Source organism: Lepisma saccharinum, chromosome 17 (genome assembly GCF_977018435.1).
Source record: "Lepisma saccharinum chromosome 17, izLepSacc3.1, whole genome shotgun sequence".
Lineage (NCBI taxonomy): Eukaryota > Metazoa > Arthropoda > Insecta > Zygentoma > Lepismatidae > Lepisma > Lepisma saccharinum.
The window spans coordinates 29,637,129-29,661,968 of NC_139245.1; the positions used below are offsets into that span (position 1 = coordinate 29,637,129).

General features: G+C 39.5%; 1 protein-coding gene across 9 annotated transcripts in view; it reads left to right on the forward strand.

The window, feature by feature from the left end:
• Positions 1-24,840, forward strand: part of CadN (neural cadherin) — a 1,297,121-nt gene that overhangs the window by 324,392 nt on the left and 947,889 nt on the right. For 6 of the 9 annotated variants that reach the window (XM_083139244.1, XM_083139247.1, XM_083139245.1 and 3 more), the window contains exons 3-6: positions 9,504-9,515; positions 18,395-18,586; positions 21,687-21,933; positions 23,088-23,304. In XM_083139244.1, coding sequence (XP_082995370.1) covers positions 9,504-9,515; positions 18,395-18,586; positions 21,687-21,933; positions 23,088-23,304 — 668 coding nt within the window. The remainder of the gene's footprint in view (positions 1-9,503; positions 9,516-18,394; positions 18,587-21,686; positions 21,934-23,087; positions 23,305-24,840) is intronic. The other 3 variants (XM_083139253.1, XM_083139250.1, XM_083139249.1) reach the window with 1 other exon arrangement.

Consider the following 24,840-nt stretch of genomic DNA (forward strand, 5'->3'; position numbering starts at 1 on the left):
GGAACCTTTTTTCTGAATGAATTTAAATTCGGTCCAGGAACCTTTTTTCTGAATGAATTTAAATACGGTCCAGGAACCTTTTTTTCTGAATGAATTTAAATACGGTCCAGGAACCTTTTTTCTGAGTGAATTTAAATAAGGTCCAGGAACCTTTTTCTGAGTGAATTTAAATTCGGTCCAGAAACCTTTTTTCTGAATGAATTTAAATACGGTCCAGGAACCTTTTTTCTGAGTGAATTTAAATTCGGTCCAGGAACCTTTTTTCTGAGTGAATTTAAATACGGTCCAGGATCCTTTTTCTGAGTGAATTTAAATACGGTCCAGGAACCTTTTTCTGAGTGAATTTAAATACGGTCCAGGAACCTTTTTTCTGAATGACTTTAAATACGGTCCAGGAACCTTTTTTTCTGAATGAATTTAAATACGGTCCAGGAACCTTTTTTCTGAGTGAATTTAAATACGGTCCAGGAACCTTTTTCTGAGTGGATTTAAATTCGGTCCAGGAACCTTTTTTTGAATGAATTTAAATACGGTCCATGAACCTTTTTTCTGAGTGAATTTAAATTCGGTCCAGGAACCTTTTTTCTGAGTGAATTTAAATACGGTCCAGGAACCTTTTTCTGAGTGAATTTAAATACGGTCCAGGAACCTTTTTTCTGAGTGAATTTAAATACGGTCCAGGAACCTTTTTTCTGAGTGAATTTAAATTCGGTCCAGGAACCTTTTTTCTGAATGAATTTAAATACGGTCCAGGAACCTTTTTTCTGTATGAATTTAAATACGGTCCAGGAACCTTTTTTTCTGAATGATTTTAAATACGGTCCAGGAACCTTTTTTTCTGAATGAATTTAAATACGGTCCAGGAACCTTTTTTCTGAGTGAATTTAAATTCGGTCCAGGAATCTTTTTTTCTGAATGAATTTAAATACGGTCCAGGAACCTTTTTTTCTGAATGATTTTAAATACGGTCCAGGAACCTTTTTTTCTGAATGAATTTAAATACGGTCCAGGAACCTTTTTTCTGAGTGAATTTAAATTCGGTCCAGGAACCTTTTTTCTGAATGAATTTAAATTCGGTCCAGGAACCTTTTTTCTGAATGAATTTAAATACGGTCCAGGAACCTTTTTTTCTGAATGAATTTAAATACGGTCCAGGAACCTTTTTTCTGAGTGAATTTAAATACGGTCCAGGAACCTTTTTCTGAGTGAATTTAAATTCGGTCCAGGAACCTTTTTTCTGAGTGAATTTAAATTCGGTCCAGGAACCTTTTTTCGGAATGAATTTAAATTCGGTCCAGGAACCTTTTTTCTGATTGAATTTAAATTCGGTCCAGAAACCTTTTTTCTGAGTGAATTTAAATTCGGTCCAGGAACCTTTTTTCTGAATGAATTTAAATTCGGTCCAGGAACTTTTTTTCTGAATGAATTTAAATACGGTCCAGGAACCTTTTTTTCTGAATGATTTTAAATACGGTCCAGGAACCTTTTTTTCTGAATGAATTTAAATACGGTCCAGGAACCTTTTTTTCTGAATGAATTTAAATACGGTCCAGGAACCTTTTTTCTGAGTGAATTTAAATTCGGTCCAGGAACCTTTTTTTCTGAATGAATTTAAATACGGTCCAGGAACCTTTTTTTCTGAATGATTTTAAATACGGTCCAGGAACCTTTTTTTCTGAATGAATTTAAATACGGTCCAGGAACCTTTTTTTCTGAATGAATTTAAATACGGTCCAGGAACCTTTTTTCTGAATGAATTTAAATACGGTCCAGGAACCTTTTTTTCTGAATGATTTTAAATACGGTCCAGGAACCTTTTTTTCTGAATGAATTTAAATACGGTCCAGGAACCTTTTTTCTGAGTGAATTTAAATTCGGTCCAGGAATCTTTTTTTCTGAATGAATTTAAATTCGGTCCAGGAACCTTTTTTCTGAGTGAATTTAAATACGGTCCAGGAACCTTTTTTTCTGAATGATTTTAAATACGGTCCAGGAACCTTTTTTTCTGAATGAATTTAAATACGGTCCAGGAACCTTTTTTCTGAGTGAATTTAAATACGGTCCAGGAACCTTTTTTTCTGAATGATTTTAAATACGGTCCAGGAACCTTTTTTTCTGAATGAATTTAAATACGGTCCAGGAACCTTTTTTTCTGAATGAATTTAAATACGGTCCAGGAACCTTTTTTCTGAATGAATTTAAATACGGTCCAGGAACCTTTTTTTCTGAATGATTTTAAATACGGTCCAGGAACCTTTTTTTCTGAATGAATTTAAATACGGTCCAGGAACCTTTTTTCTGAGTGAATTTAAATTCGGTCCAGGAATCTTTTTTTCTGAATGAATTTAAATACGGTCCAGGAACCTTTTTTTCTGAATGATTTTAAATACGGTCCAGGAACCTTTTTTTCTGAATGATTTTAAATACGGTCCAGGAACCTTTTTTCTGAGTGAATTTAAATTCGGTCCAGGAACCTTTTTTTCTGAATGAATTTAAATACGGTCCAGGAACCTTTTTCAGGTACAATTAAAATACTGTCCAGTAACTGTTTTTCAATGTAACAGTACGCAAATTGGACCGAATTTAAATTGTGCGAGAAAAAAAAGGTTCCGCTCCTGCATCTGAACCGAATTAGAATTTATCTGTTCTTGGACGTTTAACAACCCTGCCACCAAAATATAATGATGGATTGATTTGTTTTTGTTTTTTTACTTCGCTTTTCTGCCACTTTTGCCTAATCGCATCGATGAGGATGAGTGATGATATGATGAACCGACTCACAAGGAGTCCATGCCCGCCCGGAATTCAAACCCGGAACCTCTGGCGTCGTAGCGCGCTGTGCTGACCGTTCTTCCACGGAGGTTGGCAACATGAGAAAAATGCGATAAAGATATGTCAAAAATATCTGTCAGACGCAATTTCACACAAAAATATATAACTGAAATTGCATATGGGAGGGGGGCGGGGGCTGCGATGTTATCAACCTAGTTTACCCCAATGAATCTACTCTTTATTCCTAGAGGCCTTTCCCACGAGATCTCACATTATTGATCGCCCAACGGAATTCTTGCAAGCTGCTGTAGATTATGGTAGAAGAAACACTGTTTTTGCTATTCGTTTTTTTTTGGGGGGGGGGGGATGCAAAGAGAAACGGGAGAGAGGCAGGAAAAAAATCAGAAAATGAAATGAGGTGGTAGTTGGATGAGGAGGAAGAAGGGTGGGTGGAGATAACAAGAAATGAAGTTGTACCAGATGACTTAACGTTTTGCACTGGAGTGACGTGGCAAGTGATTATTTTAGTTCCCCCTTGCGGCTTTTTCCTCCGTCGAGGGAAGCAAGGCGAAAGAAAAAATGAGAGATCGAGGGAGGATTGGGGAGAGGGGGGCAAATGCTCCCTCCATTATGTTGTTTGAATATTCAGAAGAAGGAAGAACCGATTTGAATTCCGAGCAAGAAGCCTTAATTAGGAACCGTTGGTCGGGGGACTAAGTTTCGAAAACATGGCGGTCTCTGGTATCCGGAGAATTTTTGGAGAAAGGAAAATAAGAGGCTCGATGTTCTGGAGAGGGGAGAATGAGTGTGCGTGTGTGTGTGTGTGAAGTAGCTGATCGATCGTCTTGAGACTGAATTCGGATGCTGTTCGTGTCTACGTGTTGTACGTACGTGCTGTCAAGAACTGGGAATTTTCGAAATTTGGTAGTTGCTTCTGGATTACGTTTGTCATGGCATGGCCATCGGAACATTAGGTTTGGCAGAGTTTGTGTAAAGACCTTTTTATGTTCGGATAGGCCATAGGAATGGCCACAAAATATGGATTTCAAATCCGTTTCGGATGGAACGGATAATCCGGATATTCGAATATCTGGATAATTCGGAAATCAGGACAGTCCTGATAATGCGGAAATCAGGACAATCCTGTTATTCGGAAATGAGGACAATCCTGATAATTCGGAAGTGAGGACAATCCTGATAATTCGGAAATGAGGACAATCCTGATAATTCGGAAGTGAGGACAATCCTGATAATTCGGAAGTGAGGACAATCCTGATAATTCGGAAATGAGGACAATCCTGACAATTCTGAAATGAGGACAATCCTGATAATTCGGAAATGAGGACAATCCTGATAAATCGGAAATCAGGACAATCCTGGTAATTCGGAAATCAGGACAATCCTGGTAATTCGGAAATGAGGACAATCCTGGTAATTCGGAAATCAGGACAATCCTGATAATTCGGAAATCAGGACAATCCTGATAATTCGGATATCCGGATAGTACAAATTTGATGAGTGATTTGTAAAAATATCCTGACAATGAAATACGAACATGACGGAATAAAACAAAATGTGGATAGCCCGTAAAACGAATAAACGATATAACTGCCCGGATAATGCACACATTCGTATGTACGGACATTTCGGATAATCAGGATAATTATTATAATCCGGATATCAGAATCCAATATCCGGATTATCCTGATCAGAATATCCAATATCCGGATACAAAATTACCACGTGACGCAACCTTTTTTTATTTATATTTGAATATTTGATCATGCAGATAGATAATGATTGTAAATTTGCAATTACGTGTACCCTAAATATATATTTTAAAAATAATACATTAAAATTACATTAATTAAGGTTACTTAATGGTTGTTAATATACTTTAGAAACGGCCATGCCATTTTTTTTTTACTTGGCGTCGATGACCATCACACCCAGACGAACTGGAGGAAGCAAACAGTAGCTATTGGATAAGTCAGAAGTTTTGGACATACATATGTTACAACACGGTTACAAAAGTATATTCAGTGGTAGCGTCGTCGCCTTGTAATCAAGGGGTCCCGGGTTCGATTACCGGTGGAGGCACATAGTGGTTCGGATCCCACTTTAAACTGTAGGTCAAGTCCCGATTAGCCTTACTGTGCATAAAGTGGACTTAAAACAACAAATCAATCCAATCAACCTTCCCAATATCTCGTGTGCTTGAAAGGAGCATTTTTCTTTCTTTCCCAAATAAGCACATCGAGTCCCGTCACACCGCTGCCATCTGGTTTCCCATAACAAGGATCACGCATGGCTTTGAAGATAATTTGTTCCTCAAAATCTTAACTGCCTTTCCTGTAGTAGACTCCAGGCTGAACCCGTCCAAAAATAAAACCGTGTTCTCCATATTTCTGTGAGGTGGAATTTCTATTCGCACCAGGTAAAAGAATGAAGAAAAATGAGAGAATGTATTCGTTGCATGTCTTGGAACCGGCCAAGTTAGAATTTATGCTTTCCTGCAAAGGTTTTCATGCTCCATTCTGGCCCGAACCAAAATGGCCCTTAAAAGGCACCTTTGAGATGTGTTAACACGCCGCAATCTGTGGTTTCCTCTGTTTCATGGGCGCCGTAAGAGTTTGTGGTACCGAAACAGCCTCGTTGTTTTTCTTTCGGTGAAGTTTCTCGGCGAAAATATGTTTCTATAGGGATGTTGTTTCCACAAGGCATCCGTCAGTTGTACGGGGATGGCCAGTGAGCTTGCTTTCGGCGCAATGCGTTGTCAGGACTGACAACGCCATGAGCTGTCGACGGTAAGTTTATCAATGATTGGAGCCTCGGAGCAATATCACTCGCAAAGTATCACGGGAAATAATTTCTTTCCTTCATATTGCCTAGAATTCTTGCAAAAAGGGTACGACACTCCTTGAAAATTGGCTTTTGACAATTTTATACAGTGGAACCTTGGTCTCGAACCTCAACATCTCGAAATCCTTGATAAGTCGACTTTTTTGTAATCCCCTTGAATTATGAATAACACTCAATACTAATTTTACCTCAACAACTCGAATAAAACCTTGATAAGACGAATTTTTGTACAGTTTGAGATGCCGTTCGAGCTCAATAACTCGAAGGTTTAATATGAAAAACATCTAGGAGTGGACGTTAAATGCTAATCACCTCTATAACTCGAATCTTTAGTCGCACGGACCTCAATAAGTCGAAGTGTAGGGTGCGTACGTACAATGTCAGGTGATCAACATACGTTATAGGCATACGTAGTGCCGACGTTCAGAAGGGTCAGTAAACTTTAGACCTCTATAACTCGAAATCGGCGATTTTGGCCCTCAATAACTCGAACCTTGGTTAGTCGAAATCCTTGATACCTCGATTTTTCTTTTCCCCCCCTCAAGTTCGAGTTATCAAGGTTTCACTGTGTATTTTTTGTTCAGTTTTCAATTCTGAACAAAAGATATATTCATACAATATTGTCAAAAGCCAATTCTCAAGGAGTTATGATCGATTTTCTCTGTCAGTTTCTGAAGCGGCAGCCATCTTGGATTTGACGTCACACAGGCCATACGCCACAGTTTCAGGCAAAACACCTGATGTCATGGACGTCCGCAGGATTCTTTCCAGGGAGGGGCAAGGAAGGTATTTTTTTTCAGGGGGGCAAACAAGGCACATTCTCTCCAAAAATAGTGTTGTTCCCTAAGAAAACATTGCTTGAATTTGAATGTATGATGTTCACGCAATCATTAACACATATAAATTCATTTTAACCACAATAATATGTGTAAAATACATAATTTTTGGTTGACTTTCATTTTCCAGATGGGGGGGGGGTCACGGCCCCCTTGCTGCCCCTCTTCCGGGCGCCCATGCCTGATAGCACTTGAATGTGTATTACGCTACGACGCCAGGTGTCCCGGGTTCGAATCCCGGCCTGGGCATGGATTTTTGCGAGTGTCCATTCATCATATCATCACTCATCCCCCATCTTCGCAAATTAGTCAAAAGTGGAACAAAAAGCAAAGTAAAATAAATCAAATCAATCAATTGAATGTGTAACACACTACTAATAACTAATTTAATTCATAAACACACGGGATTACAAATGCTTCTGGACTATAGACTTTGTAATCCATTGTAATATAGGCTACGTGTAGGTTAGGTAGACGACAATGCATGTAGACTTAAATCTACGAGGGCATTCCCGATGTCGTAGTGGTGACGTCATCGACTTGTAATCAAGGGATATCGTTCCATACTCAATGGAGGCATATAGCGCTTCCGATCCTAATTTTACCTGTAGGTCTAGTCCCGATTAGCCCATCTGTGCATAAATTTGATTTAAAAATAAAATACACCAAATAAACATATAATCTACTACAGCTCTCAACGTTTCATCGTCCCTATTAGACAAAATCGATCGCAAGACGACATAATACGTAAATACAAATGTAAAAATTTATCTTCTTCCTGTTCATTAAACTACTCTTGTGTGCACGAAACTGCAGCACGCACCTAGAACACGTATCGAAATACCACGCATTCAGAAACACAATTTCGTCGCATTCCATAAAAAGGACCCTTTAAAACAAACATGGAAAAGGATCACTTGTGCGTATTTTTTTTCCTAGGTTTGCGTGTCTTTTTTTTGCGCCGCCTGAGTTAGGCTGCAATTAACTAGGAATGCAGCCAATAGATGGCACCACATGTTTTAGAAAGGGACTTTTAAAGTGTCGTGCGCGAGAGTCACTGACATGTGCTCCAGTGTTGCCACATTAAGGGAAATTTCCCTAGGCGAAAAGGGAAATTCGATGAAAGAAACCAAAAATTTCAGGGAAATTTGTAGACAACAGACCCAACATTTATTCAGGTTACAGTAGATGACCATTTCATATCAAAAATCTTGTTACTTCTTTTTTGCACTCCTGCCAAATGTCTATATTTTGTTCAATTTACGTCACTTTCCTACATGTTCGGTTATTAGCGAGGACGAGGATGAATGATGAACTTATGAACGCAATTGTACAATTATGCTTAAGGATTCGAACCTGTACATCTGGCTCGGTAGCAAAATGGCTGGCCTTAATCATCTACGTGATGGATTTCTTTTAACACTTTTCATGTAGATTGACCAGTGAAATCACTATTGGTATTATTACTATTACTACTTCTTGTTATTATTAGTTATATTATTATTAGTCGTATTATTACTATGGTTGTTACATGAGTTATTTGTACGAACGGAAATTTTGCCGCATTTTAAAGGGAAAAATATACCATCAGATTGTGGCAACACTGTACTCCCCCACCCCCTTCCTCCGAACAGAGTTAGTGCATGCTATTTCACGAAATCGACGTTTCTCGGTTTCTGCACCGTGACAAGAACACGTGCTGCCGCTTTTTTCGCCCAAAAAAGAATAAAAAAAGTGCATTTAACGAATCGGAGTGGACATGAATATGTGCGTGATAAATGTGATTAAAAAAAAAGAGAGAGAGAAGAAATATTTTCCGGTCCCATTGGAACCGCGTTGACGGCGTGGGTCTAATTACTACTGTTGTATGCATCCGCCGGAACTTCTTGCGAATTAACGATGCAATTTTATAAGCCTTGTTGAATTACCAATATGGCGCCCGTACGAATTTAATTTAACAATGAAGATTATTGATAGTTCACAATTGCGACCTCCGCTGCTGAACGGTTATCGGAACGCGCTGCGCAGTCTAAGATGCAAGTTTCGAATGCAGGACAATCTTCATCTGTTGATTCTCATAGTTCCGATCACTGTAGCTGGTACGGGCCTCCCCGATGGCGCAGTGGTAGTGTCGCCACCTTGTAATCAAGGGGTCCCGGGTTCGATACCCAGTGGAGACAAGTGGTTCGTATGCCACTTTAAACTGTAGGTTCAGTCCCGATTAGCCTTACTGTGCATAAAGTGGACTTAAAACACCAATTCAACAACTGTAGGTGGTAGGAAAAATTCCGCTGGTGCTTCTGTATAGTCACGAACACTTTTGGGTTGTAGCAATCCCATTGATTTTCAGTGGGCTCGTTATAACGTATAATTACCCGTAACTGCACACGATATCCCAGGTTCGAATCCTGGCATCGGTACTTTGTGAGTGTCCCTTCATCAGTGTAATCACATCACTCATCCTCATCGTCGCGATAAGCGAAAAGTGGCACGTATGCGACGCTAAATAGCAAAAATTAAATCATCCATTAGTCAGCCTCCGCTTAGCAACAGCCGCAACTTGGGAGATAACAAAAATCAAATTAAATCGCAATCCACAGTAACTCATCATAACTGTGTCAAATTCGTTTGTAGATTAGACCACTCTCCTCCAAATGACCGAGTACTTGTTACTTCAAGAACACATTACTCGCAGAAAATATACAAAATCATGAAAATCAAAGATATTTGGAGAGATAAAATCAACTTCCATATCCCTGTGTTGCCTTACATTGTAGTTATAATATATTCAATTAAGTTGTAATTATCAAACTTCTGAGTCAAAGGTAATGCTGTACTGGATCTGTCAGGTAAGCTCTCTATTAAACTAGCTTATCTATAGTCTAGGGTTGGTATAACATGATATATTAACTAACAATTGTAATTAAAAGAAAGCAGACTGTTATTATTTTATAGTTGATAGCCTAATAATTGCATATTTTAATACTGTCACAGTTCATTGATTATCTGTTTCTCTTTTCACGCTGCAAACAGCTGCTCTGCGATGTAAGTAAATATGTTGTTGATGAAATTTTACATGTGTTCGAATTTATTATTTTCGTGCATGGCATAATTTAGATAAGTTGTACGTATTATTTTCTGTAGATTTGAAGCTTTTATTGCTGTTGTTAATGTGTAAATAGCTTTAATTGTTGTGTTAAGATTTTGAGTTTCTGACATTTTTTGGTTCATAGTAAAGGGAACATTACGGTCAAGACCAAAATTGAATTAGTTGAGATGAACTTGATAGTTCCTAAAACCCTCGATAGATGGGAACAATGTTGTTATATTCTTCAAGATGAACATCTTTCTTGAAGCAATTTAGTCTTAACTCTTTAAACTGATTCTCTTACAAAATTTTCTGACAACACAGGCGGATAACAAGTTTCAATTCGATGAATAGTTATTTCTCTATTCTTTCTGTATTCTTTCTACAACTCTTTCATTGCTTTTGTGAACAAGTAAATAAAAGAAGTCTTGCATACTTGAATAAACATACATCCCTTTCATGATTGTTTGTTTTCTGTCTACGATAGATAAATTATATAATCGGAGAGAGGAAACACTATATATGAGCAATTTCAAAATATATTCCTGTGTCACAATTTTTGTGACAATGTACAAGTGGTGTTTACGAATATATAACCAAAGATTTTTCTGTTGGAAACTATTTTTACTTGTCTTTCATCATTGGAGTTATTTTACACAGAACATGAGGTCCACGCAGACATGTAGCCTATTACTACGGATAGAATTAACTTCCTGCAACGTTCCTAAGCGTTAGTGGTTGCGATTAGGATGGACGTGAGGGCAATTACCCCGCACTATTATGGCCTCTTATTGCTACGAAATACAACCTGTGATTAATAAATACGGTGAAAGATTGAATGATTGATTTCATGATTTATTTGCAGGCTGTACATGTATGCAGAAATACAGCTTATTGTCCTTCAAAATAATCGTCTCCAATGGTAATACGCGTAGAGGTCTCTCATACTTTGGGCGAAGGCAGCCTGTGTAATGCGGTTGAGTTCAGGGTTCACATTGCGTTGGATGTCGGCAATGTCCGAAAACAGTTGTCATTTTAAGTGTTTCTTCATGCGAGGGAAAAGGAAATAATCGGCAGGGGCCAGATCTGGTGAATAAGGGGGCTGATGGAATACAGCAACCTCCTTACGTGCCAGGAACTGTTGCGCGGTTATGGCGGTATGGGGACGTGAATAATCGTGCATCAGATACCAGTTTGAAGCAGAATTTCACGTTCGTACGTTGCTCCATTTTACCCACTGCACCTTACTTCCACAACGCGTACACACAAACTGCACGTCTGGACAACCACACTGCTTCGCGAACGATGACTGACAGACCTAGGGGTTCACTGACCTGACCGTCAAGCAGTAGTACCGACTACACCGCACGCCAGCAATTCATTCTCCGTATTTATTGATCAAATGTTGTACAAAAAGAATGTAAGATGTTCTCTCCCTCTCCCCAGTTTTGGCATCCAGTAGTCGCCCCCTACTGGCAATCATGGATTATTTTGCTCACCGAATTGTCACTGGAAATATGTGACCGAGTACAGGTGTAAAAGTACTATTTAACAAGACATGCACCTTCAGAGGCAAGAATCCTACACAGAGTTCTGAACGAAAAGGCGTGTTATTCTCGCTTTAGATTAAGATCATAAGCATTTATAATAAAAACAAAAGTAATAAATGAAATAACGTTGACTTTTTAATTTACTTGATCAGAATCGGTGAGAATGTGTAGTTTTCTAAAACATGCAAGGGCATATAAATGAATGGAACACGAATGTTGAAATGTTGTTGCTCATAGCATCAGTAACATGAACCCAAAGGAAGTTCACCCAGTGGTTTGAGAAACGCAGTATACTAGGCTGCTTTTGCGTTATGTAACCACGAAGCACATCGTAGCTTTTTCTTGAAATGTGTAGCCAGGTATTGTACAGGTTTTTTTTGCCTTTAACTTGAATCGAACCGAGGACCACCAGCACAAAGGAAGAGAGCATTAGGCAACACCATTAATGCAAAGGAACATAATCTATTTTAATATTATTAACGTCACTATTGGGAAAACCATTAGCAAACTGACAGTATCCTTTCATCCGAACTGTCGAGCCAGGGTGCAAAGAGACGTCTGCAGACAATGCCAGCTTACGTCAGCGGAAGACGTCTGCTCATAGCTCGGGATGGGACGCCTCATTGTAGCTCCCGAACCGTTGAAATGGTCGCCTATTGTCGAGTGCAAGCGATCCGATAAAAGCTTTACCTGTTCTCGGCTTTGTCACCAGAGAGATCCGGTCAACAAAATGTGGGACGATCGATATGCATGATCAGATAGGTAGGTACCCCCCCCCCCCTCCGTTTCGGAGCGTGGGATTCAAAGTTTCTCAGAGGACTTCATCCCCATCAATTCGTCTGCTGCGGATATTTCAGCGCGAAATGCAAAATTTTAGATCCATCTTCGTCTATATTCCGTGATCGATGTCGAGTACGGGGATGAAGTGAAGATGAGAATGACTCTAGCCTGGAAGATTTGGCAGCGTCTTTGGGAAGAAGCTCAAGTGAAGATGCGGGTGAAAGTTAGTGCCGAGTTGAAGATGAGGGGCGTTGACTTTCAAAAGTTGAAGCTGAAGTGAAAGAAAGGATGGCAGTATTTCTCCACAAGTTTGGATTGAAGCGAGGAAGGTTGAGACGTTGTCTTGAAAGCTTTCATCTGATGTGAAGATGAGTGGTCGTAGGTCTGGAAAACATTGAAATTAGGTGAAGATGAGAGTGACATTAGATTATAAGAGCTTCGATGATGATGAGAATAATATGATTGGAGCTGAAATAAAGATAATATTCTTGGAGCTAAAATGAGGACTAGTATAATATCCTCGGGGCTGAAGTAAGGGCGAGAGTAATATCCTCGGGGCTGAAGTAAGGGCGAGAGTAATATCCTCGGGGCTGAAGTAAGGGCGAGAGTAATATCCTCGGGGCTGAAGTAAGGGCGAGAGTAATATCTTCGGGGCTGAAGTAAGGGCGAGAGTAATATCCTCGGGGCTGAAGTAAGGGCGAGAGTAATATCCTCGGGGCTGAAGTAAGGGCGAGAGTTATATCCTCGGGGCTGAAGTCAGGGCGAGAGTAATATCCTCGGGGCTGAAGTGAAGGCGAGAGTAATATCCTCTGGGCTGAATTGAAGGCGAGAGTAATATCCTCGGGACTGAGTTCAAGGCGAGAGTAATATCCTCGGGGCTGAAGTAAGGGCGAGAGTAATATCCTCGGGGCTGAAGTAAGGGCGAGAGTTATATCCTCGGGGCTGAAGTCAGGGCGAGAGTAATATCCTCGGGGCTGAAGTGAAGGCGAGAGTAATATCCTCTGGGCTGAATTGAAGGCGAGAGTAATATCCTCGGGACTGAGTTCAAGGCGAGAGTAATATCCTCGGGACTGAGTTCCAGGCGAGAGTAATATCCTCGGGGCTGAGTTCAAGGCGAGAGTATATTAGCGTGGGGTTGTATTCAGAATCACCTGGCTAGTAATAAGAGAGACTACTACTGTGTCAAAGGTTCGATACCTTTTTGCGTAGATTCATCTTCAGAGATTAATTAATGCAAGTGAGAAAAGTAGAGAGACTCGACTCGTCTTCCTCTCTCTGCTTCAGTCTCCCACGGAAGCAAGGAAAAACGAGGAACCATGTACCACTCTTGCGTTGCTGACTTGATAAAAAGATGCTCATTTTACTGGACGCCCGCTAGTTTGAATAGTAAGACCAGCTGAGAATATCCACGGTTAATGGTACGTAGTTTGGATGCTCTCCAGCCCAGATCCGGAGCCAAATTCCAGCGGTCTTTCACTCCGGAGGGAGAAATGTGCGAGACTATGCATGCGAGTCTGGAAAACCTTCCAAATGGCGTTGTTCAAGTGGAATATCGCGAGGGGTTGTTGGCTGGAATCCGTTTGCCACGGCACCCCTACTTCCATTTCCAGCCGTCGATCGTGTAAGGTCGCTGCTATGGTTCTCCAGAGTTGTTCTGTTGCTGATGCTGTTGGGAGATGATTTGAGAAAGTTTTGCTTTTTCAGTGAACGAATAGCCCCACTCGTCCTGCTTGATATTGAAACTTATCTACCCAAGGATCAGAGTTTTGCCTTTGCAAGCCAATGGAAGAGAGATAGAGGTTGGCAGACTCTTGATTCGGCAATTTTTTGTTATATCTTACGCATATTTACAAACTATTCTTCATCCACTGGAAGAATGGAGTTAATGTAAACAAAAACCACGTGACTTCTGTGGAACAGTTCCTTTTTCTGTTTGATAGTTTGGGTCTTGGTCGTAGCACACACACACTCACTCTCTCCCTCTCATTGCACACACACACAGACTTCGGAAAATTGATTTGTTCTTTATATACAAACTCATGCGCTCACACATTATAAAATATATTCAAATTCCAATACCAGATGGCGACTCTCTTTACATTAGTTGGTAATCATGAAACAGTCACAGCTACACAATCACTACAAGATTCTTTAGAAGTGTTAATCATTACTTAAAAACTTTCCTACTTTTTTCAAACTTTTTGTTTTGTTTTACCCTCACCCGTTTCCTATATTTTCACCTGTTTACTCCAGACCCCGCAGTGTTCTTATTTATAAAATATTATATTTTCAAGGTTATTGTTTTTTGATTTTATTTATCATTCTATTTCCCGATCATGGAAGTGGTAAATTGAACATAATACAGTAGAAAAACTTATCAAATGCACATGCTTTGAATATTGCTGTGGAGAGTTAATTTTCTCCTATGGTGGAATGGAAGGTTTAAAAAACGTTAATGTATTTTCAAGCACAGGGTGATTCAAAAAGATCTTTACACTTTAACACCATCGACGGCTATTCAATTAATATCAGTATGGTAATATACATGAAGAAAAAGGAAAACGAAGTTTAATTTCAAGGTCAAAGGCCATTGACGGACAAAGTAGTTTGTATTGCGTAGCTCCCCATCACTTGAAATGCTTTCCACATCGCCACCATTTTAGCTGAAACCAAATTAAACGAGATCGAATGAAACTTTTAAGAGTTAAGGCAGATTGTCCATTGCTTTTTCGATCTTTTCTTCCTTCGTTCTTTGGGCTTTTTACGAAATAGAATTGTACTTGTCCTGGTGCTCACGTTGTCTTCTGTTTATTCCTACTTTTTTGTTCCAGATCTCGTTTGGGAATCGACGTTAGGGAAAACAAAATAAACAAGCATGTTGGTGGACAGTTTCCTTACCGTTTTATTTGCTGTTGGCTGTAAGTTTCATTTTTGCAGTACATTAAAAAATTGCACAGCTATGCCATTGCGAAAGTCTAAAATATTTTTGAATCACCCTGTATACAACACATATGCTTGGTCGTATAATTTGTAGCTGGGAAACGAGTGAAAAACTTCAGTCTTCAACCTTTTGGTATTATGTGGAATACAAATTAGTTGTTAATAAATAATGTACATTAGCGACCCGTGTAGTATATTCTCAATTAATGCGATCTCTTATATACAGGGTGATTGGTAATTCGACCTATTCCTGGAAAGGGGTAATACTAGAGCACATTTGCAACAAATTTGACCCTATGCACCGGGAGTCGGAAATCAATGGGTTTCGAGTTATTGCAGTTTGTAGATTTTCGTGATATTCAGGCTTGCGAACAATAAAATACTAATTGTGAAAAAAAACTACTACACACTAGGCACTTAATCCACACGTTGCTAACAGCTGACGAATGAGTGACTACTGGGGGAAAAAATTCATGCCCAAAATTCCCAAACCCACAGAAAGAAACAATCATTGGAGCACACGTCATAAAGAAATTTCGAAATTATCGTTTAAATCGAAGAGGATTACTAAAAAAAAGAAGAGTAACACATTTAGCGTAAAAATTACGGAAAAAACTTCCTCGTTTCATAAGCTCTCCAAAAAGATACAAATGTTGTCAACTGGCACACGGGTTGGGGGGAAAATCTGAATAAAATGCGGAGAAGGCGCGTTGTAGACCCCCATCATCTGACAAGAATTCTGTGGACGGACGAATCCAAATTCGACCGAGGTGGTATTACGAATTTTCATAATGCGCATATTTGGGTCCCTAATGGTCATAACCCAAGAAAATCTAAAGAAAAGGCTCGCCAGAGAAAATTCTCACTAAATGGGAATAATTCACAATCATGTGATCGGGCCATTCTTTCTGCCACAAAACCTAAATGGCATTACCTACGAAAACTAAGGGAAGAACTGACGACGCTGCTGGAGAATGTGCCGCTCGCCACAACAAGGGGTATGATTTACCAACATGATGTCTGCAGCCCACTACATCCGGGGTCTGCGACAGTGGCTGAACGACAATTATCCCATGCGATGGATTGGTTGAGGCGGCCCGACCCCCTGGCCGGCGAGGAGTCCGGATTTGAAGCCATGCGACTTTCACATTTGGGGTCACATGAAAGAGTTAGTCTACAGTACACCAGTGGATTCCCAACAAGAGTTCAGAGAGAGAATTGAGACATAAGAGACAGAGTGTCAACGAGAGTGACTGTGTCTGAAGTACGCCGCAGGCTGCGTGCTTTCATAAGTATCAGGGGGAGGCAATTTGAATACGATTTGTAGTTTTTGTAACAGTTAATTCTGACAACCTGGAATCATGAGAATGGTAAATAACATTATTATTTCACTCATTTTCGTTCCTTTATTTCTCACAACCGACAACTTCTTTTCACTTTACAAAGAGGTCTACAACGCGCCTTCTCCGGTTTTTATTCAGATTTTTCCCCCAACCCGTGTGCCAGTTGACAATAATTGTATCTTTTTGGAGAGCATATGAAACGAGGAAGTTTTTTCCGTAATGTTTACGCTGAGTATATGACATACGTAGCAATTTTCTAACCACAGGACTTGAAATCGACGTAGAGAGAACACTAGAAACTTGGCAATGTGTGTTACCATTTTTTTTTTTTGAGTAATCCTCTTAGATTTAAACTATAATTTCCAAATTTCTTCGTGACGTGTGCTCCAATGATTTCTTTCTGTGGGTTTGGGAATTTTGGGCATGAATTTTTTTCCCCAGTAGTCACTCATTCGTCAGCTGTTAGCAACCTATCGATTAAGTGCCCAGGGTGTAGTATTTTTTTTGACAATTAGTAGTTTTTTGGTCGCAAGTCGGAATGTGTCACGAAAATCTACAAACTGCAATAAGTCGAAACTCATTGATTTCCGACCCCCAGTGCATAGGGTCAAATTTGTTGCAAATGTGCTCTAGTATTACCCCTTTCCAGGAATAGGTCGAATTACCAATCACCCTGTATATAGCCTAAATCAACATCTGCAATTTCAAAGTTAAATATTCAAAGCTACATTAAGTATTGTTCCGTACATTAGTTATGTCCATATAGTAATTTCCTTCTTTGAAGTAAGGCTAATTGAACACAAAGGAACTTTTCGTTGCCGTCTAAAGCAAACTAAATTCCGAACTTAGTTCACTAACATTATGGACGACAAAATTAAATCTGAATACTAATTAGTGCAAAGCCTCGGGGCCTTCATTATACCGAAGTTAATTATTCATCGATTGCAACGTTCGCTTTTTTTAATGCCACTGTTGTTCCTTGCTCAATCAACTGTTCGACAATGGCATATGCTGAAGAGTATTTTATAAAATTAAAGCTCGTTTCTCTGTACTGTGGATTTATTATTGTTTTGTTCGTAATTAGCCATTGCAAGTCGCAACAATGAGACTACAGCTCTTGGTTATACGCCTGTGTAGAATTTTCAAGCCGCTTTTGGCGTGTACACTCGGGACTTTTGGCTACTAGACAACGTCTGCCTTGATATTTTTAGTTTTTTTCCGCAGTCGTAAAACTGAACTTTTGCATCTTTAATTTTCTAAATATGACGTAAAATATGTCAAATGGATTAAATATGTAACTTCCAAAAAATGTAAGATATTTCAAATTCCCACACACGCTATATTTATTTTTAAAATACAAATTACACCCGACAAACACTGAACGATATACGATTAGAATATTTTATATTAACAATTAGGCTCCGGCGTAGCCAAATGGTTAGCACCATCTTTCCTTTGGCGCGAGCGGCCCCGGATTCGATTCTCGGTGGAGCCCCCAAATTTCACTTCTAGTTTTTGCAATTTTTTTGTGTACCAACTATTACCAAAATGCTATAATTATATTTTGCGTTAAATTTTTGTTCTATATTCTCATTCTAAAAACAGCCTTGTTTTATCTTGGGAATTGTTTTTCTATTGTTGGCGAGCTAAATTTCATCGGGTCTGTTGACCTTCATTGATTTATATTATTAATAATAATTTAAAGTAACATATATTATTGACAGAACTACGCTAGCAAACTACATTGTACTAGTAACAATACATATGCATAGTGGTTCGCACCAGACTTTAAACTGCAGATTCAGTTCCGATTAGCCTTTCTGTGCATAAAGTTGACTGAAGATCAAACTCTACTATAACAACAACAAGAATAATAGATTTTTCCTGTGCTACACTGAAATTGAATTATGCATGCCCATAAACTTTTAAAAAAATGGAAGAATAAATAGTATTTTGTGCTGTCTAGATATTGTGTTTAGGAAATTTGAATATTTTCTTGATTTAATTATTCCTGGATCTTTTTGGCTTCACTTACAAAGTAGATCTAGAATATGATGCATATTAGCATGCAATATGCCCACAAACAAATCTTTAGTTTGTTCAAGTTTGGATATTTTTCATTTTTTACTTGCATGCCCATAATGTTCTGAAGTGATAGATGTATAGCCTGGTTAAGATGAGAGTCTGTGATTAATTAATGTACTTTGTTTCTCTTCTCCGCAGACACTGACAACCAGAGGGTGATAATCCACGTGAAGGACGTGAATGATGAGCCGCCTTACTTCATCAACAGGCCCTTGCCCATGCAAGCGGTTGTACAGCTCAACGCGCCACCCAACACCCCGGTGTTCACCCTGCAGGCGAGGGATCCCGATACGGATCACAACATCCATTACTTCATCGTGCGTGACAGAAGTAAGTGTGCTTCATCTGTTTAGTTGTTATGTTTTGCATTCAGTTTTATGTCTTAATGTTCTTGCCTTATATACGAGGGTACATTAATAAATGAATACTCACTTGCATGTCTTTAACATCAGATAGGTACGTGTTGAGGTAAAGTAGTGAGGAGACACAGACAGTTCTCTACTCAGTCTCCGTCCTTGTTCAGTGATTTGGTGTTAGGTTAAGTTAGCGAGATTTGCGGCATGAGGCGTGGCTTTATAGTGCAAAAAGGAAGACGTTTTCGACGCAGTAACGCACCTTACTTCATGCAAGAATGGTATCATATTACACATACGCACATCGACTTCAGACCTTGAGAGCACGAGCCATATTGATGACGTCAGGAAGTTTGGTGCGATAGGTCAGCGACAACTCCAGAAGTGGGCAATGGATTGATTGTATGCCCCTGCTAGTTCAGTCTGCCGTATGACAGATTGACTAACTCCCATAGCCACAGAGCTACTTCCCAGATTTGCAAGTGTGTGAGAAGCTACTAATGGCTGATTGAACTTCTTATGATAATTTCTTGGTTCATAAAATGTAAATGTAATGATTTTTTTTTTAATACACAGGCTGGGAAAAAAAAGTTATGTCGCGTTAAACTTACATTTGTAAGATCTTTAAACTGAGAGGAATTTTAGATTTTCACATTTTTTACAAGGGCTGGTCGAATGAAAAGCCCTAATTTGTTTGTTTTTATCTACGAATATAGGTAAATAACTGTTTTCAGCTCTACTGGCTAGATAGTAAAATGCATTGTGAAACTGAGAGTGGTGGGTGGTGAAATCAACATGAGGTCACTGCATAGGCCAACCCTGTCCAATGACCATCATTCCAAAAAACACAAAGAAAGTGGTTATTGAATAGAACTTCACCAAACACTTAGTTTATCTGTTATTTTAAAGGTATATTTGATATCGCTGCCCTCTCCAACAATGTATTTTCACCCCTCCTTGCCTTCGTGTTACTGGAACGTGCTTAGGAATTCTATGTGAAGATAGCGCTTATTTTCTGCCTTCGGTACAAGGTGGATTATAGTCTGCATTGACAACATCCCAGCGCAACCACTGGTCTCAAATTTGCGTGGTGCTTTTAGGGAAACTTGCTTGTATAGCAGAATAAGTGCCAGATATATATATATATATATATATATATATTTGTAGACCAAATAGCGCAACTTCACCTCAACACTCCTGTTATGTTGGAAGTTTCTTCCCCAGCGTACACGGTGCTTGCAAATTGATCTCCAGCACCCCCACGATGCGACGGAAGATGTTCGAAACGACCGTCATTTGTCGTTGCGACGTACAAGAGCGTTCTTCCTGTTTCCCCGTGCTCAACACCCAGGGCTATTAGCGAGGACTCTGCACAGCCGAAACAGCTATTTAGATAAGAGCAGACCGCGTTTCTTCCCCGACCGCAGCGCCTCCTTTTCGGCCGAGCTGGTGCCACTTGGAAGGTTAATATTTAAAGAATTGCGTGTTGCACAAGATACCCGCCTTTTTTGTCTTTTCTGTTTTGTAATTTTCCGACCGACATCACTAGTGCAAGGTCTCCCGCGAACGTCTTAATATGTCTTCACGCAATGCGTTCATATCTTTTGATGAGTTTTCTTCTGCATAGGTGGTCCCGTGTGATGATTGTTAAAAATCATCGCTTTATGCAGATTTTTTTCATTTGGGGATGTAGGTTCGTGTTTAGGGGTGTGTAAGGGTATATTTAGAGCCAAAATAACCGAAAATGGGGCTTTTGTGAAAAATTTAGGGAAGGGGGTGTTGAGGAAATTTGGGCGAGGGGTGACGTTATGGGGTGGTGGTTAAAATTTGAAAAGTAAAAATACACATACACAGTGATGCACTCAGGAAGTGAGTAAGGGATCTAGGGGTGTGACCCTAAACGGTTACGCCGTCCTTTTGGAATTTATTTTTACATTTTTCATTTGATTTTTTTGAAAAGAAAGCTGGGCTAAAGTAGGAGGCTTACGTTCCGTCTAACTTCCCCACTACCCACCCCTTCTGGGCACGCCATATAAGAATTCACTTCAAACATCACAACATGGTGGTTGTCAATTTTTTTAATGTTAATTATCATGGCTTATACATAAACCTTTTTTAAAAAAGATAAGGCAATCCCCCCTCCCTGACGTTGTCGCCTTGTAATCAAGAGATCTGAGGTTCATTCCAAACACGTGTGCGTACGTATACAAATACATGCGTGTTTGTGTACAAACAGTTTTATTTTTAGTTCTAGCATATAATGTGTTTCATTTATACATAATATTGCTAGTGTATGCCATCGAGTGTAGCAGAAACTGGGAAAAGTGTGTACAAGGCATGTTATTAAACAAAAATAAAACTGAACATGATTAGGTCCAAAATGTTAAAATATAAGAGACGGCATAATATATGATAAAACTAAAGACAACGCCTGTTTGAATATTTTATTCTAATACCTTTTACATTTCTAGGCTGTTCGTGGAAAAAAACACAACAAAAATGCAATTTGCAGGAGACAGTCAATCATGTTTTTTTTTAATAGTAAACATTACAGACATGATACACATATTGGATCATCACTATTAAGAATCTTTACACATTTCCAATATATAATTATCCTTATAACATTTTCTTTAATTGATTCAGTGTCATGGGCGTCCGGAAGGGGGGAGCAAGGGGGGGCCGTGTCCCCCTGGAAAATGAAAGTCAACCAAAAATTATGTATTTCACACATAAAATTTCATTTTAACCACAATAATATGTGTTAATTATTGCATGAACACCATAAATTCAAATTTAAGCAATGTTTTTCTAGGGAACAACACTCTTTTGGGGGAAAATGTGACTCTTTTGCCCCACTGGAAAAAAAATACCTTCCTTGCCCCTCCCTGGAAAAAAATCCTGCGGACGTCCATGTTCAGTGTGTATATGAAAGTAACAGAAAATCGAAGTTTGTGACACCCTAGATTAAAACTATTCGATTCTTGTCAAGACATTGTTGTAAGATGAACTGGTTAGCAGTTTTCTGGATTCATTTCTTGAGCTCGGATGACTTACAGCTTTTCTTCTATTTCCAGCTGGAGGACGATTTGAGGTGGACGAGAGATCTGGAGTCGTTCGAACCCGCGGGACGGATCCATTCCAGCTGGATATGGAGTACGTGCTCTACGTCAAGGCTGAGGACCAGAACGGCCGATTGGACGAGAGGCGCTTTCAATCGACGAACGAGGAGAGGCTGTCGATTGTTGGAGGGAAGAGAGCTCCGCAGTTTTACATGCCATCCTACGAGGCAGAGATTCCCGAGAACCAGAAGAAGGATTCCGAGTAAGACATGCTTTGTTCTTGTTTTCGATTGTTTTTGTTTGCTCAATATCTTTTGTTTCGTCACCCGAAGGTATGGAGCACCCAAGTTTCTTAATGAATTCACTCAGTTCAAAGATTTAAGTCAGTGGTTCAATATTTTCAGGCCGCCATTGATTAGTCAGCATACACTACTGTCTTGCTACTATTACTTGCCTCATTAAAGCTCTCCGACTCCTTACTTGCACCTATTACTGCCCACTTCCTCCTTAGTTACTGCCTCCTTCCTCGCACTTATGAATGCTCGTCGCCTCTTTCCTTGCACCCTTTGGTGCTCGCCGCCTCTTTCCTTTCACCCATTGGTGCTGACTTCCTCTTTCCTTGCACCCATCGATGCTAACCCCCTCTTTCCTTGCACCCATCGATGCTGACCCCCTCTTTCCTTGCACCATCGTTGCTGACCCCCTCTTTCCTTGCACCCATCGATGCTAACCCCCTCTTTCCTTGCACCCATCGATGCTGACCACCTCTTTCCTTGCACCCATCGATGCTAACCCCCTCTTTCCTTGCACCCATCGGTGCTGACCCCCACTTTCCTTGCACCCATTGGTGCTGACACCCCTCTTTCCTTGCACCCATTGGTGCTGACACCCCCTTTCCTTGCACCCACTGGTGCTGACCCCCTCTTTTCTTGCACCCATCCATGCTGACCCCCTCTTTCCTTGCACCCATCCGTGCTGACCGTCTGTTTCCTTGCACCCAACCATGCTGACCGTCTGTTTCCTTGCTCCCATCCGTGCTGACCATCTGTTTCCTTGCACCCATCTGTGCTGACCGTCTGTTTCCTTGCACCCATCCGTGCTGACCGTCTGTTTCCTTGCAGCCATCGATGCTCACTGCCTCTTTCCTTGCCAACAGTATTAACAACAGTATAACAACAATATTAGATTAGAAATATTTAGTGAACATGACATTGACTCCCATAAGGACTAACCTATTCTAGGAATTACTACACAAATGTGTTCCATGCCAAAATTGGAATATCATAGTTTAAATATTTTTTAGAGTAGGTGACCTCTTCTGACTCTTGTAATACCAGATTTTGAGACGTGTAGGAATTATAATTTCAATAATATCGTTTTTATGGAACTAACATATTTTGTTTCTCTCTTACTTAGCATCATCTCAGTGAAAGCAAAGTCATTTGCAGACCGTGAAATTCGATACACCTTGAAAGCACAAGGACAAGGTGCTGGAACTTTCAACATTGGCCCAACATCAGGCATTGTCAAGCTTGCTAAAGAACTGGACTTTGAAGATTTGAGACAGCCACATGTATACTCACTGATTGTAACAGCAACTGAGGATTCAGGTGGATTTTCGACATCTGTAGAGGTAATGATTACCTTCAATGGACGTTTTTTAGAAATATCAAATTGTAACGAATAATAATTGTTGTAATATTAATGAATTCAGTACATATAATTGACGGTTAAGGCGCATTACTTCAAACTTAGAAAATGGAAAGTTTTCATGCAAATAAAGTTTAGAATGTTGCACTGGTACCAATTTTTTGATACAATACAACACAATAAATCTGATACACTGTCATGGTACGAACATAGGGATGGCATCAAGATGAGATTTGAAAGTTGCTTGTTCTCAGCTTTGGTAGTAAATGTCCACCTTTTCTCACATTCATTTATAAGCAAACATGGCTCAGTTTTGTTTTGATCATAACAAATTCTCGAATAAGACAGAGGATCAGACCCTACGTCTGGTCTCTAGTTCATAGAGTTCTGTCTTATTCTCAGTTGAGACTTGTCCCAATTTTTATGAGTTTGCCTCAGCCTCAGGTCTTGTCTTGAGAATTCTGAGCTTAAAAGATGACATTGAAACTAGTCTCATCACTATACAATCTCTATTTTAAGAGTACAATAGTACAAAATGTCATCCTCATGCACGTAGCCAGAGAGGTGTCTCTGCAGGCTGAAGCCCCACCCAAAATCCTACAAATATATAATTTAAATAGTATATGGTGGTAATAAATTTTACTTCCATTAAACATCTTGTATAATAACTTGTACTATACTGATAAATTAATCTTCAGGGCTTCTACTTTTTCGCCTTTAGGTGGTGGCTGGTAGAAACCCTGAAAATGAATTTCCCAGTCTATTACAAGTTATTATGTAAGATGTTTAATCCTGCTGAGGAAGTAAAATTAATTACCACTATACACTATTTAAATTAGAAATTTATAGGATTTTGGAGCCCTTCAGCCCCTTAGCTCCCTGGCTATGTCCCTGGCTGTATGGGTCGTAAATCTTACCTTTAAGTAATGTTTTTTCTTTTCTTTTTAGAAAATTTAAGATTACGAGGTCCACTTATTGTAAAACTGAAATATAAGTTTAATGGAAATGTTTTCATCCCCATATTCTAAATTTGATACATCCACTGCAATGTAGTATTATGTATACATTTTCATTTCATTCATTCATTGTTTCTTGCCTCATGGATAGGTTTTCACTGCAATCCCCACACTTTCTGATAAAACTTACTCATGAAGGTACAAGTGCAGCTTTTTCAGGAACGAAAAATGCAGTAGATGTTCATTAATTTCCACTCCTCACTCTCGTTTGCATGCTGAAAGATTCCTGATATGGAGATCGAGATGAGGAGAGCGGATTTTACAAAATTGCCCCCATCCTCCCCGAGATTTGCCAAAAATCACTGTACCAAGCTGTTGGGATTTGTCTACATGTTCACATCAATTTGATCAGGGTTCTTAATCAAAATTACGGTTGGGAAAACCCACTTGGCCTTCCTCTCCATAATTTTACTGTGTGTTATTGCATACTTTCTTCAAGATAAAATGCTTTACTGATAGGCATAGAGATAATACATACCGGGTGGTCCAAAAGTCCCGGAATG